Source organism: Scomber japonicus, chromosome 11, assembly GCF_027409825.1.
Source record: "Scomber japonicus isolate fScoJap1 chromosome 11, fScoJap1.pri, whole genome shotgun sequence".
Lineage (NCBI taxonomy): Eukaryota > Metazoa > Chordata > Actinopteri > Scombriformes > Scombridae > Scomber > Scomber japonicus.
In genome coordinates, this window is record NC_070588.1 from 25,166,990 (window position 1) to 25,182,827 (window position 15,838).

Sequence of the window (15,838 nt, forward strand, 5' to 3'; positions counted from 1 at the left end):
ATGCAGCTGGTATTGCAAACAGCTGTGGTATTCCACATGCACACACGTATGACCTGCATCCATGCACAGTGCTTGAGCTTTTGATAAGATTGGCTATAAAAATGTGCATAACCAGGGCATTGCACTCCACATATTTTGCTATTTTCACTCAGTTACTCAACCAGAGTTGCATGCATGAAAAGATAAACTGAAGTGGTTTCAGTATTCATTTCTGCGTAGAGGACATCATTGTATATTCATAATGACAACTGCTAGAAGGATTTCTTTTACCATGCAGTAAAAGTAATTTTAACTCTGTGTCCTTCCGGGTCTGTTTTCCTCAGAATATCCGCTCTAAAGTGGAGCTGACAGTGTTGGACCACCCAGAGGACATCGGTCTTTCCTTCACTGCCACCTGCCAGGATGGACAGCCGCTGCCAGGTCTCAAGAAGTGTGCCGACCTAAAGATAGGAGACACTGTGAGTCCATGTCCACACTTCTCTGTACAGCTCAACTCACAATATAAATGTTTTACACATCCTGTCGATTCAGGAAAATGTGGAATATTTTACACGCCCGGTTGTCTTCAAGATATCTTCAAATGTCTTCTTAGCAGCAGAGAGGATTTAGTGATTTTGGCTTTAAATAAATCACATTTTCCCTGAATATATATTTTTTCAGGGATCTTCTGAAAGCAGCAGATTGTCAGACACATGCACTTTCCAGTTTTGGCCTATAAGCTGCAGGCTGTTGAGGTTACATCATTGTCCTAGAAAAGCACACACTTAACTCTTTTCATGAGTTATTATACTGTTAAATGTGTATAATTATGTTTGCATGTGGAATTATATTTGCATGACAGTATTTTTGCAACAAGATTGATACACGGGGCCAAAAAAGTGCTTATTCTGCAGAGATCATTTTAGCAGTTTGAATTAATGACTTGCATTTATACTAGAAAGCTTGCCACTCTCACTGCATCCATCCATATGCATTGGCTGTATATGTTTCTCCATGTTTACAGCAGCAGATGTGACAGAAATATGTGTGTGAATTCTAGAAAATGCAGTGCGTGTGTGTTTCAGGATCTGAGAGGTCACAGTGATGGATTTCAGGAAACGTAGCTGTTGAACTAAAACTATTTTCTCTATGACTTTAAATTTACTGATACCTCTAAATATGTTGTCCACACGTGCAGATGTTTTGCTACAGTTCCATAATCCATTGTGCAAGTTCTCTGGGGTTTTACGAAAAAAAATGTCTTCACGTGTTATAGTGGAAGACATTAATAATGCAGGTGAGGACAGCGGTGTACACAGGAGACAACAAGAAGCTTTACTACTGGAGAGGTTGTTACTCTGCTTCTCAACATCTCTCTGCCAAATGCTGCTGATTTGAATCAGGCTTCAGGATTCAGGGATTTATCTCCCTTAGAAAGCTGCACTGATTTTATTCATCTTTTATCAGCTTTAAATTCACTCATCACAATATTATAATGACATCCCACGCTACATGACAAAGGGAATACCTGGCACTCATATTTAAGAATAGTTCATGTTACTTCTTCTTATTGTTACCAGGGTGAATGTGGAGCTTTATTCTGCTGTAGGTCATATCATTCTACCTCTGCACACACTGATATTCAACCCTCACAGCTAAAGAAAGAAAAAAGTTGTGACTTGGCAGCTCCAGACGAACGCAGTGTGACCTTTGAATCCTCTTAGAGTGAGTTCCTGTCTGATGAAATCAAAGTAAGACAGGTTGAGGGAGGGAGGGGGGGGCAGATTGTTTATATTGCTTTTTACTGTCGCCAAAGAGACAGTATTGGCACATGTGAAGAAAAGTAGCCACAGTAGTAAAAGTCACTGTAGCTAAGTGACTGTAAACCTTTGTCTGCTCCACTCTGGACTCCAGGAAATGTTACAGCCTACAGTCTCTCCCTGCCTGAACCTATTTCTCCTTTTTCCTGTAGGTGTGGATTTATGCAACTTAATAATCATGTAATTGTATTTCTTACTGCCAGATAATGCTTATCTCCTATATCTAAAAGTAGGAAGTGCCAGATTTATTATTACACAACTCTTTTGGCAAAGATCGTTCCTGTGGGAATATCTGCTCTTTTTTTCCCCCCTTCTCTCTCAGCTGGTTTCAGTCAACAGCGGATACATCTACGGGAAAAGCTGTCTGTCCCCAGGCGTTCAGACCAACAACAAGAACGCGTTTTAAAAAATGCAGAATCGTCCAGTAAAAATGTTGAGCCTGGCTGAACTCTTACCTCGCAATTTTCAGCACGGAGAATAAACTTGATTGCTCCCATCTGCAATAACTTTCCCAAGTTGTGAAAACCTGTTTGATTTTAAACTGCCGTACAATGTTTTTCATGTCTGATAAGCCTTCCGACTCATGGATATGAGAGGATTTTCCGGATCATTTATCTTATCACCTGTACCTGTTGTGACATGCCTACATCAGTGCAGCCCTTTGCTTCTTCTTATTTTCAGTCTGAACATGTCCTCAGAGGCCTTAAATCCATATTTCTCTTTCAGTTCCAAATCAGTTCTTTTTCTATTTCGGTTGTTTCATTTCACTTTACATTGTTGGCTTGTGCTGAATACAACTTTCTCAACATGATATCTCCACAAATATCAACATTTTTCTCTAATATTCCTCCTCATATTAAACAATCCACCCTTGATTTGTTGATGTCACATGTGATTAGTTTGTAATTAAGAACTCCATCTTTGTCATGTGAATCTAGTCATAGCCTGACTGGAAACCCCCTACAAGCGGGTTGATAACCAGTTTTGTGATGCTGTTTATCCAAGATCACCCATATTAGGCTTAGTGAGACAGAAAAAAATCCCCCCCAAAAGAGCCAATACCACAAGATGAACTTGAGAAGTGATCCAAGTCTCAGGTCATTCTGAGCTCTGAAAATGGGTATCAGCTATTTTCAACGCTTTTTTTTTTTCTGATGGCATTTTTTGGCATTTTAAGGTTTGAAGATTTGTGTATTTTCCATGGTTGTTAGGCTCAGCTGCATTTACTCCCGCTTACTTACATGCTTTCTCTCGTGTCGCCTCTCTTAACAAAAAAAAAGGCAAAGGTCAGGGGTCAGCGGATAATGGTACATCTTAATCACTGTGAATTTTTTGCACAAACCTTCCCTTGGTGGTCATTTTGTATTCTACACAAGCCTCAGTTGAGATTTGTATTGAGTGCAGCATCCATTGAGAATGCTAGTTGGGGGGCAGCTTCATACATGCTGTCATACAGGGAGCTTTTGCGTGCTGGAATTCTTCTCCCCCTCCCAAAAAACGCCCCCTTTGCTCTTCCCTCAGCTGCTTTTATTTTCCTGGGACTGTTTTTTGGATGGGAACGGGTGGTGGAGGAGTTGAAGGCGATTGCGGCAGAATAACACCAGTGAATGGAAGAGGGGTGGGTGGGTAGGAGGTGGGGGCTCTCTAAAAGACCTCGGGTGATGGGCCTCGCTTATGTCCTTTTTTTTTTTTTTATCTGTGGTGAAAAGAGATGGAGGGTCGCAGCACAGTGCTCCGGGTGCCAAGCCTTCTCAGTCTGTACTGGGGGGATACGGTCCAATCTGCAGCCCTGGTGTCAGTCACTGCGCCTGTGTGTGCTCGCCATCGAGCCCGCCGCTGCATGTCAATGACCTCACACAAAGGTAGACGGGAGGAGGCCTGTGAAACTGCGAGCCGTGAAAGAAATGAACTGGCAGGAGTAGAAATGCTAGCTGGTGTGTATGTAGGGAAGCCAGCATCCTTTTCACTGTAACACTCACAGAACTGTATGACCGCTGAATAGACTCATGCATATGAATGAAGCCAAGTCTGAGCTAACATACCACACAGGTCCTTCTTTTTAAAGCCGCCCCCATACACCCCCACCCTCCCACCCCCAAATAAACCAGAGGCATTTCAATTAGGTTACGCCACGTTTTGTTTGACCTTTTCTATGGCTTTTGTCTCCGTTAATTGAATTTCATGCAGTCATAAGAATTCCATCACCAAAAATGATTCCATGGATGGTTTTTCTTTTTTCCACCATGAAGGAAAATCTGTGTTTTTTTTCAAAAAAAAGCAATTAATGTTAATTTCTGATATTGGCGTGTGCACAGTTGTCCCACCACTTACATCATCCATAAATCAACTGATGCTCCTTATCCGCCCCTGATCTGATTCCTTTAGCCTCTTCCCGAATTACATTACCCACCCAACTGTGTGTTGATGCATTTTCTCAACGAGTTTAGCCTCAATGTATCACCCCCCCCCCCCCACACACCCACCCCGACTCTTTCCTCCTCCCATTCCCCGACCGATGTCCTCCTCTACCACCACCACTACTACTACTACTACTACTACTTCCTCCTTACATTTTTTTGTGCCCTTCATTTCCCCACAACCTCGCAGTTGTCCTCATGAGCCACATGATTGGGTGGAACTCGCCTCCTCGCGACTCACATTTACAGTAAATTTAATTGTGTCCCTTGTTAACTTGTTAAGCTTCCCGCGCTAAAGCGGAGGGGGGCGCCTGGGCAAACAGGAAAGGATTGGCCCTCTATTGGCAACATGTGACATTGGCTCTTCCTGTGGCATGAATCAGCTTGTGTTGAATGTCGCGGTGAGAAACACATGCTCCACTTTAATGCCCTCTAGAACTGAGCTACTGAAGAAAAGAATCAGCACGCTCCTTTTGTATTGTCTGCTTTTAACAAGGAGATATGTCATTTTTTACTCAAAAGTAGTGACAAAAATAGGAGAAAGATGAGCAAAATGTTATTAAATTATTGTTTTTTTTTCCTTTTACATCCATACATGTTTGACTGACTGATGGTAAATATATTCATATAACTTCCATCTCACTTTGTTTGTATCTTTGGAGTTGACACCTGACTTCAGTTATTTGTACCAGTGGCAAAAGAGCTTTTGACATATTTCGTCTTGAATTACTTATTTGGTCTTGTATTGCTTTGCTACAGAGATCCAGTTCCAAACACACTGATGTTCCTGCCAAGAACAGCAGGTGTGACTGTGACTCTGAGGGTGGAAGATTTGCTTTTGGTGCAAGATTTCAGTTTGTCTTTTTCAGGGTCAAGAGTTTCTTATATGTAGCTTCACAGCAGAGAGTCCTAACTAATATCAGCCACAGCACACTCTTATCTACTGCTGTGCATACTTTATAATGTATGCCTGTCTGTCTTTATGTATCTGTCTCTATCTAAAAGTTGGGAGGCTGTTTATGAAAACAGCTGCAATTACTACATAGTTGATCTCATGTTGATATGAACACCCTCCAATTAAAGTTGAAATCTGGCTCTTGAACCTTCATAATTCTTGTTATGATCGGATGAGCTTCAGTGCAGAGCCAAACCAGTAAAACATGTCTCTGTCCACAATGTGCTTTACTTCTTCACACTATGCCATATGCGGTGTGAAAAAATGCATTTTTGATTTATAGTAGCTTCATTTCATCTATTTAAATGGAAGCAACATGAAAGAAAAAGCTTTACTTTAAACACAGAGCATTGAGGATGACTGACGTGACTGAGTCAGTCTCCACTTGCTCATGTTGGGACACACAGAGCAGGGCTGAGGTTGGGTTTCATTTCTTGTTGGGACTTCCTTCCTGAGAGCAATCTAATGGGTGTAGGTCTTATGCTGTTTCTCAATTTTCCAAGCCACATCAGCTGCATTCTGTTAATTCCTCCAGATAAGCCCAGTGGCGTAATAATAACAAAACAGGGTCATATGCAGTTCATATACACAGGCGAGCTGGCAGCTGCCAAATCATTGTATAGCGGCTGTGTTTGCTTAAAATGAAAGGATGCATGGTAGGGTGAGGTCTCCTAGAAATATGGCAACAAAGGAAGTTGGGGTTATGTGGTCCGAAGCCATGTGATGCTGCTACTGTATGAAACTCTAAACTCTTGTATCTCTCAAATTATATGAGGTTGATCTGAGTCTTCCTCATTCCACAAACAGGAAGTCACTGTCTTCTTCTCATTCTAGGTATCGTTTAACGTGAGTGTGGAGGCGAGAAGTTGCCCTCCTCGTGGCACCAACCAGAGCTTCAGCATCAAACCCGTGGGGTTCAAAGACCGTCTGGAGGTGTTGGTGGATTACCAATGTGACTGCGGCTGCAGTCGGACAGCGAAGACCAACAGCAGCATCTGCAGCTCCATTGGTAGTTTTTTCTATTAATTTCTGGGCATTTTACTGTATTCACAGCAAGCCTAACATTACATCAATATTAAAAATACCAGTTCTCATATTTGACCAACCAGTTTTACATTTGAATTCCTTCAAATAAGGAAAAATGCTTATAAAGGGTAGATTTCTTTATTTTCACATTTTATTTGCCCCTTAATAATTCAATTAATTTCTCTTTAAAATAGTGTGAAAAGGGAATTTTAATAAATACATAATAGTGAATCGAAAATGTGATTTCTAGAAATATGTTTTTCATTGCAAATATTCTGTAATTTACAGAAAGCATGTCTTCTTGCAGTAAGAAACAAAACCTTTCTATATACTTGGGCTCATGTGAAAATGAGTCAAACTGATGAGCCGCTGCACTGTTTCCTGTGGGTTGAACACCTCATTCATGTCATGTCATACCTGATATTTACCCCCAAATAACTGAGGACATGTTCTACTTTTACACATATAATTGGCTACTTTCTTTAGCATGATTATGGAGAAGTTCTCACTAACACTATGGCGGTTGCTGTTAGAGGTAATGACAGTCATAAAAAACTATAATATATTCTTATTACATTTGAAGTATATAGATATTTGACATAGATGCAGTATTTAGTTTGTTGGTTATCATCCTTGTTTTTAAAACAGGAATACATCATATTTTACTATATACAACACTGTACAATTTCAGAGATATACAGCACATTAAGTCATGCTTCTAAATGACCTTTTCTCCTCGCAGGTACATATAATTGTGGGACTTGTCACTGCGAGCCGGGCTACCTGGGCGCTCGCTGCGAGTGCCAGGAGGGCGAGGCCAGCAGCTTGTACATGAGCGCCTGCCGGGAAGCCGAGGGCAAGCAGATCTGCAGCGGCCGCGGAGAGTGCAGCTGCAACCAGTGTCTGTGCTACGAGTCTGAGTTTGGCAAGATCTATGGCAGCTTCTGCGAGTGCGACGACTTCTCCTGTGCCCGACACAAAGGCATCCTCTGCTCAGGTAAAAACATCACCATATAAAAACATATAGTTTAGCTGAACCTGAGTTACGTATCCTGAATTCACTTGTTGTAGTTTCCGAAGTCGCTGTGCTTGTATTGAGGTAAAGGTTTGAACTCCAGCTGTTGAGAGAGCACACCTCCTTTTGGCATTGAAGTTAATGAGAATACCAGGTGACATTAAACATGCTGTCAGCTCTTAGATCTGCAGCTTGTTGTGGGTTATTAATAAAAATAATGCATATCCACGATGTTGACTCACATTTCCCGTACCTGCTCTGGGTGTGTCTTGGTGTTTTGACCCCCCCCCCCCCCCCCGACTCCACCACAAGCAACCCAACTTTACTCTCTTACTGAGCTGAAACAATGACCTGCAGGGCTTGCTGGCGTCGCTCCCAAAAGAAGCTCAGAGGCACAGCTGCAATAGTAGTTGCTCAGATGTGCAGCTTGTGTTTTGTTTCAGGTTTGCCTCAGAGGGCTTGTTTTGATCCAGGACCTGGTAGAGGTGGAGAGACCTTTTTGTTTGTTGAAATAGAAATTCAAGTAAACATCCAGGATGCAGATTTAGCACAAGAGATGTGTGACATATCAACAGATTTAAACCCAACATCCCAGAAGGTTGAGCTCAAGCACTTTGGCTCTCAATTATCTCCTTATTTCCATCCTCAGGCACATATCTGCTCTGTTAATCATCAATACACGCGCCGATGCCAACTTGAAATCCTTCTCCTCTCTAACTGAGCCATCCCCTTTTAAGGCTGATGCCCAAAGAGAGCTGAGACTCGGTATGAAAAGGCAGGTTTGGCTCAGTGTATCTGCTCAGCTGGACCAAACAGGCCGAAGCTTCTGTGTTCCCAGAACATCGGGTCCAAGACTCGGCGTTCTGCAGCGAGAACCTCCTGGCTGGGAGGGGAGCCCGCTGGCTCATCCCCAAGCCACCGACTGTTCCCGTCAAACCACAGAGAGCGCTTTGTGACAGTGGGGCCAGCTTTGGCGCGATCCCCCCGACCTCCCCCTGCCCCCCCCCAACACACACACACAATGCCCGTCTCTATTTATCTACACCCAGTAGAAACAGAAGTCTTTCGTTTAGTCAGCAGCAAGGCCGGACACGCTGAACGCACAGATGCAGAATAGCTGTGTTTGTTTGAGCCCACCGTCCGTAAGCAGTCATTAAATGTTAACAGTCCACTACACCTTCTGCCGCTCCTCTCTTCTCTCTCCTCCTCCTTTTCTCAGCGTGGTCACCCAGTGTGGAACCATAATGAGTTCCTAATGATACCAAACAATACGCCTCCTCCACGCTTTACTCCCCTCACTCCTCTGAATCAGTTAGTTAATTATCGTGGAGTCTCTCTGCTTAAAGCATGTTGTAAAAACTCTTGTGTGCCTGTTCGTTTTCTTTAAAAAACCACAGGAAAGACTATTAAGGTTTGTTTCAGGCTCCTTCGCTAGCAAAAAATCTCTTGTAAACAGTATTGTGCTCCACCTGGATTCGTCATACTCCACTGAGAGCAGCTCATTTGTAGTCTTACGTCTGGAACTCAGTATTCAGACTGACAAACCACCTAAAGGCGCAGCAGGTTTTATTTAAAGGAAATCAGCTGGCACTACATCCTTGTCTGCCCCCCCACCCCCCGAAAAAAACAGTTTTCCCATGGAGCTCACTGATGTGTAGCTATCAGCCTGTAAATCTGTGAATCTGAGATGCTGGTTTTGTGTCAGTTGTTGAACTTGTATTCTATTTCTCATATTTTTCTAGCTTGGTAACATGAGCCACCCTACAGTTGCACCAGATAGGAGAATATTAATCTTTCACTTTCAATCCTGTAGATCAGAATTGAACATGATATCAGGGGTCTGATATCATACTTTTTTGATTTGAAATTGATACTCTATACTTTCCTCTCTTTTCTGTGATATATTTATGACGCTGTGTTTGTTTCTTAAAAATGCTCAGACTTGATTCTTTGCCAATCATCTCATCCTTAATGGATTGAAGTTGAGACGAGATGGCTGTTGGCTCTCGATTCTCATCACAAACTGGCCAAATGTAATAGTATAGCACAAAGGTGATTGCTTTGTGCTCGACTGTTATAAGATTCATTTTTCTTCAAAGTCCACTTTCTAGCTTTTCCCAGCGCTTTCGGCTGTATCACACGGTCTCTCTTAGTTGCCATGGAGATGGATTCTCGTCTATGTTGCCTTTTAAAAGCTGAGCATTTAATTAAACTCTTGAGAATGTAAATAGTAGTTTGATGAAGCCAACTCAAGGTCCACTTATTAGCTTTTTCCTGGGCTTTCAACCTTATCACATCTTGATCAGTAGAAGCAGTGTGAAGTGAAGATGGATTGGTCAGCATGTAAGCTTAAGGAAAAAGCTCGTTAGTAGACCTCGAGTTGAGATTGTTTTGAGTTGAGCTCCTTCTTGCCAAGTTAAGAATGAACTTAATGCTTAAAGACTATAGTTTGAACAGGATTTTCATTGTTATAGTGTAACTTAAATATGTCTTCCCTTCACATTAAACTTCAATAAACCAAAAGTACTAAAGTACTTCTATAAGTCATTCTAGCCCACTTTCCACTCTGTGACACCTGCTGGTTATCTAGTCAGAGTTGAGTGCGAGGACACAGTGACAGAAGTAGGCAGCACTCCACAACCAGCTGTGGCTCACACCTGCCGGACAGACTGGCTGCTGTGTTAAGCTGTGTGTGTGTGTGTGTGTGTGTGTGTGTGTGGGCAGCCAAAACCACTATAACACACAGCTCCCCAGTGTGCCTTTCTGAGCTGCAAATACATGTTCGGTGTAAAACACACCAAAAAACTGCCAGAAACAATGACAGCATTATGTATTTACTGACCGTAATTTCTTCCCTAACATGTCAAATGTAAAAATTCCCATAATAGCCATTTACTACAAGTGACTCAGATATTTTTCTTCTCCCTCTCATCCAGCTGACTCAGATGTGTTGTCCTGATGGACAACTGTGATAGGCTATCTGTTTGGCAGTTTGAATAAACTCACTTTTTAGACTGAACAGATAAGAGCAGTGCTGGTCTTCATTAGATGAGACGCGCAGGAGTCACCGAGCTGTTTGTGTATTTGTAGAATGATGTGACGTTTACATTAGATTGTGCACATACGTAACTGAGGTTGAGTACCAGGTCATGCTTTTTAGTTGACTGATGCTCTGTAGATCAGATCAGTGTGGATATGACAAAGTGTTTCATTAATCTTCAGCGTCTGGAACCACTGGGTGTGATAGTCTGAGAGATCTGGGGCTGAAACATGCCTCTCTTTAATTAATGCTAAGGCGTTACAAGATGTGAAATAAAGTATAGAGTCCCCTTATATGAATTAATTTGGGGAGAAGAAGTTATTGTATTTCATATGAATAGTTTAGGGTTTCTTTGTTTTTTAAATCCAGTGTAGTTTTTCAATGGTGGATAAAAGAACTGCTTTCAAAGGCACTTCAGCACTGGTTTCAGTTTTCATCTGCTGGTGGTTTCGGTGTGATCAGACGTCAGAGACATTAACTGGTTTCTACATTTTACTGCATGTGAATCCAAGCGGAACTGCATAAGAGTGTAAATGCCTTCAGGCATGGTGTAACTCTTAAGATCTTCTTTTGCTTCTTTCATTTTAGTCACACTATTAATTCACTTGTCAATCAAACAGCAGGTTCTGAAGGCACACTTTTTCTTTGTCTGTTCATCCACAGGCACACATCAGCACTCATGCTTACTATCAAGAGCCTGATGCCAAACCTCAGTCTATTTTTATTGTATTTGTTACATCCAAATCTGTCCAGTTCTGAAAGGTGGTTTGTTATCTTGTTTAGTTATTCTTCAGAATCGGAATCTATATTGGCAACTAGAAATAGTGTGGCCGCTTTATACTCTGACTGTTTGATTTACTGTTGAGTTACATACAATTTTTCACAATTTTAGATTCAGTATTTGATATCAGACAAAGTTCTTGTATGGCTGCTTATACTGAGACATTTTACACTCAATAACTGTCTTAATCATAATTATTATTTTTTATAGATAAACATAAATAACATAACATAATATATTTTTCATAGCTGGGTAATTAATATAGTTTCTATTTGGTACTGGTTTTGACTCTCAGGTATTGTTTTAGCACTTTAAAAAATAAATAAAAAACACCCAGGCTTTTTAAATGGAGGGAAGGCTTTCTATAATAATAGAAATAAACCTGAATAATTAAAAATAGTTGTAATTAGATGAGAGGTTGCTGGGAGCAGAAAGCTTACAGGAGTGCATACTGTATCTGGGGTAAGATGACCTGTGTTGGACTGTCCGTCTCTAAATGTTCCAGTAATCTTACCCTCAGTATCTACATGAGCATCTGTCTTTGTGTTTATGTCTGTATCTGTCTGTGGAGCCTTGAGGCCCATGTGTGCCCAGACTTTGAGTATCCTTAAGGTGAATAACGAGCAGACAGTCGTGTACTATATGAACACAGCCAACATTTATATAATGTAGCTGCAAATGACCTCATTCAAACTCCTACACTGTGATTTACACACGATAATTGTTTGTGGCCAACAGGGCAGAGGTTCTCCTCTAAAGAAATTCATGAAAGAATAAGGTGTCGTTCCTCTTGTACAGCCTGACCAACATATCACCAGACACTTATCAGCTGCCTTTACTTGCTTATTGCATGTATATCACTATCAGCATATACTGTATGTGTAAAGATATGCAGTATTTTTTTATTGTATTATTTATGTTTTATGTATCCTTGTCACGTGTCTTCTTACTCTCAAGTACAGATATCAGTATCGACCTCATCAGTTTCATAATGGTCAGGCTCTTCTCTCTTGTCTGTTCAAGGCTTCAGCAAGTCTTGAATTCCTAGTCCTCCTGCCCCCCTGACCCACATCTCCACCGCCGACTCCGCAGCTGGTTCTAAATAATGATCTAAGCTCTCAGCAGTCTCCAGTTGCCAGAAATAGCGTAGCTTTATTTTCCAGACTTGCACAAACCCTCTTTTACCTCATAAATATAACTGCTGTCCCAAAGCTGTGCTCCGTGTGTGTGTGTGTGTGTAGCCGAACACCATGCGTACACATTCATGTGCATGTCTCCTTATAGGGTAAACGGTAACATGTGTGTTCATTCATGTTCGTGCTGAGCATCATCTGAGCTGTGCTTCACTGATGGAGGCAGTTTTCTTCAGGCCCAAAGTGCCTTTTCACTTACGTGCTCTTTAGTTTCTACAAACAACCTGACAGATAAAAACAAGAGGAACAATGTTCACCTGGAACAGACTGCTCAGATAGAATAGAGAAGTTCAAGTTGTTAGTCAGAGCAAAGACATGTTGGAACACAGGTAATACTCCTGAAATATGTGCAGTTTCAGCTTCTTTTCTACTTCTGTTGCTAATGGCAACACAAAACTGCTGACGTTTAAAAACATATCTCATTTTTGCTGATACGCCGCGAGAATTATCTCATGGCACAACATACTGCAGGGTCCTTTTGCTATATCAAACAAATCGACAACTTCTATGATAAATATTAACGTTGTTATGAGACATTTAAAGCTTGATGTCGCCACTATAGTGCAGAAATATATGAGCATGAGCATTTCAAACAATTAAAGCACTTTACACGTGACTGTTAGTGTCGTTTTTCATCTCTGCACTTCATTTAACCAAAGTTACATTCATGGTGAATTATTCCTCTTAGGAGAGATTGCTCTGTGATCTTTGTTGTGCAACCTAAGCATCAACCATGAGTGTAGAAGCTCCCATCTTCCTCTGAACTGTAGATAATGACTAAGATATATTGCACCAAGAAAACAAATGTATCATTTTGTGGTTCTTCTGGTTTGACTGAGATGATGTATTGTCATTTTTCTTTTTTACTGTAGTACATTTTTTAGCTTGTCAGCTCCTACAGTCCTGTAGGCTGTGGTGCACATTACTGTTTTATGTGCTGTTACTTAAACATGCACCAATTAGTGAGTCTGGTCTTAGTTAACATTTGGTTAACAGCCACCCAGGAAGTCAAAGAATCACTAGCAATATCCTTCATACTGAAAATCAGGATACTCTCTGTACTAAAGGTTATTGATTTAAATATCCATATACTGCTCTACATATTCCGCTTGTGCAGAGTTATTCATTTTCAGACATATTGAAAAACCCAGCTGTTAATGCCAATGAGAGCGTGGCAGACGTCAATCAAGCAGAGTCTGAACATGCCCACACAGTCCTTTCATTATTAAATGTTCACTTGCTCTGTCTACAGTTGAACTTTAGTGGTCTGATACCACAATACATTAAAAACTCTATTTCATATTTTATCATTGGTTGCATACAATAGGTCAGTTAAATTAGTATCAGGTATATGAAAAGGGATACAGTGGACATGTCAAGAAAGAGAAGTTGAAAGTTTTTTGTGAAATTTGTTTTTCAAATTTTCTGTTGGCTGTCAAGCTCTCAAGCAGCACAAATTGGTTTATCGAAACAAAAAAATGTTTTCATATCTTGATTTTTTTTTTTTTTTTTTTATGCGAGTAGTGAATTCTAAATTATTAAATTAATTAGCAACTGTTTTATTATTTTGTCGACTATTCAATTAATCATTTATGTCATTTTTCTAGCAAAAATCCCAACCATTTGATGTTTTCAGGTTCTCATTCTTACATGATGGCAAACTGAATATTTTTAGGTTCTGGACTTGATGAAGCAACATGCACTGGATATTCAGAAGATTGATCAACAATGAAAGTAATTGTGAATTGCAGCTCTATACTTCAGCATGAAACATATTGATGAAATCTTATAAACACTTCTGGTGGTTCCATCTTCATCATCGAAACTGGCATTTAAGTGCGGTTAACAGAAAATCACCCCGGCACCTGACACTCCTCAGACCCGGAGGTAAAGCAAACATTGACTGACTTTCTACTCCTTTAGACTTGACTGAACTTGACCGCAACAGATTAAACCCTCAGCTCCGTCTGGTGAAATTCAGCAAATACAAGACCACACCCCGATCCTGATCCTGTCACTGTGCTCCAGATGATAAAGCTGTGTTTTTCCACTGGAGCCACACAAAAGCCCAATATCACTTCAGACACTGACTCACAGTAAGGTCACGTGTAGCTGTGATTGCTGCAGAAAAGTGCGTTTACATGATCAATTAAAAAGTGTTGAGAGTGTTTTATCTTGTGGGCTCGGCAGCTGTTTTCATTGTGAGGTCCAGTAGACGGCCAGCCTAGTCTCTTGGGTAATTGTTGAGCCCCCAGAAGTCAATGTTCCAGCCCCTGGATTTACCCCTAAAGCTAAACAGCTGACTGTAATTGTGTCGGTGGGATAAGAAAAAAAAATCACAGCTGCATGAATGCTCGATGCCTGCTGTGCTGTCCCCTGTGTGTTGAACCAGGGTGCTGATTAGAAAATAAATAGAGCTCCTGAGTTGGCTTGAGGGAGTGGAGACCTTTCTGCATTTTTGTTTTTCTTCTTTTTTTGGGGGAGGGGCTTTTTTAGGTGGCTAAATAGATTTTGCTGCCGGTCCCATCAGTGCCAGTACTTCTGCCTGCTTCTCCAAACTGGGGAGGAACTGTGAACCGTCTTCTACTGCCGGTAATATAGTCACTATGAACTTCAAAAAATGCAAACTTTATGGCCCTAGTGGAAGACAGGATAGCTTGTAGGAGAGGGGGGTTGGGAGATAAGGTTTATTGCTTTGATTGGCTTTTTGATTAGCATTTCTGTGGTGCCACCCAACCACACAAAAGCATTGTATTTCTAGTGTATGTGTATGCTATTAAAACTTGATTATATCAGTGTGTTTTTTAAGAAACAAGACAGATATTTAAATCATTTTTAACCAGCAGTATACATATTGTCAACAGATGTTTTGCAAACTCAGCAAATATCAGCGTTTAACAAAAAGCAGGTTGCCTCGGAGTTATGAGCCTGTGGTCACAAACAGAGGTAATCATTGTGTCTCCTTGTTTCCATCCTGTGTTTCTTTTTATAGGCTTTTGTCTTCTGCTGACTGTGAGTAATGTCAATGGTGCGGAGACATCCTATGACCTGGAGAATCTAGAAGTAAACACTGTTTTCATGGCTGCTAATGACTGTTGTTTGTCAAGCATGGGAAGCCATCTGCCGATGCTGCGGCTACCTAAATATGATCTTCATGCATGTTCTTTTAGTTGTAATGAGCTCTGCAAGCTGGTTGTTTTGAAAGCGCCACGACAACTCTTTTACTGGCTCACAAACACGAGCTAACCGAAGAAGTAGCTGTCTCTCTTTGAAGGTTTTACCCCCCACAGTTCACGCAGACGAGATATTAGCCGTCTGTTTATTTCGGATGATGAACAACTTGGCTCAGCATAGAAGAGAGAGCGTGTCCGAGCCTGCAGAATTTAACAGCCAACATTTTTAAGCGGTCTTACCCCGACACAAAGACACACATACAGGCTCTGTGAGGGGGGGGGTAGTAATATTGTTTTAACAGAACTTTAAAGGGGAATCAGTTAAACATTGGGTAGTCTATACTAAAAACACATGACAGGAGACCCACAGTTGGAGTAGCGCAGCACATGGAGTTGGTTTCAGTAGATGTATAAAATGTGTGAATTTAAACTGTTTGTG

General features: G+C 41.1%; 1 protein-coding gene across 1 annotated transcript in view; it reads left to right on the top strand.

Moving 5' to 3' along the window:
- Window positions 1-15,838, top strand: part of itgb5 (integrin, beta 5) — a 40,045-nt gene that overhangs the window by 8,232 nt on the left and 15,975 nt on the right. The window contains exons 9-11 of the mRNA XM_053329199.1: window positions 324-458; window positions 6,006-6,180; window positions 6,940-7,194. Of these exons, the coding sequence (XP_053185174.1) occupies window positions 324-458; window positions 6,006-6,180; window positions 6,940-7,194 (565 nt within the window). The remainder of the gene's footprint in view (window positions 1-323; window positions 459-6,005; window positions 6,181-6,939; window positions 7,195-15,838) is intronic.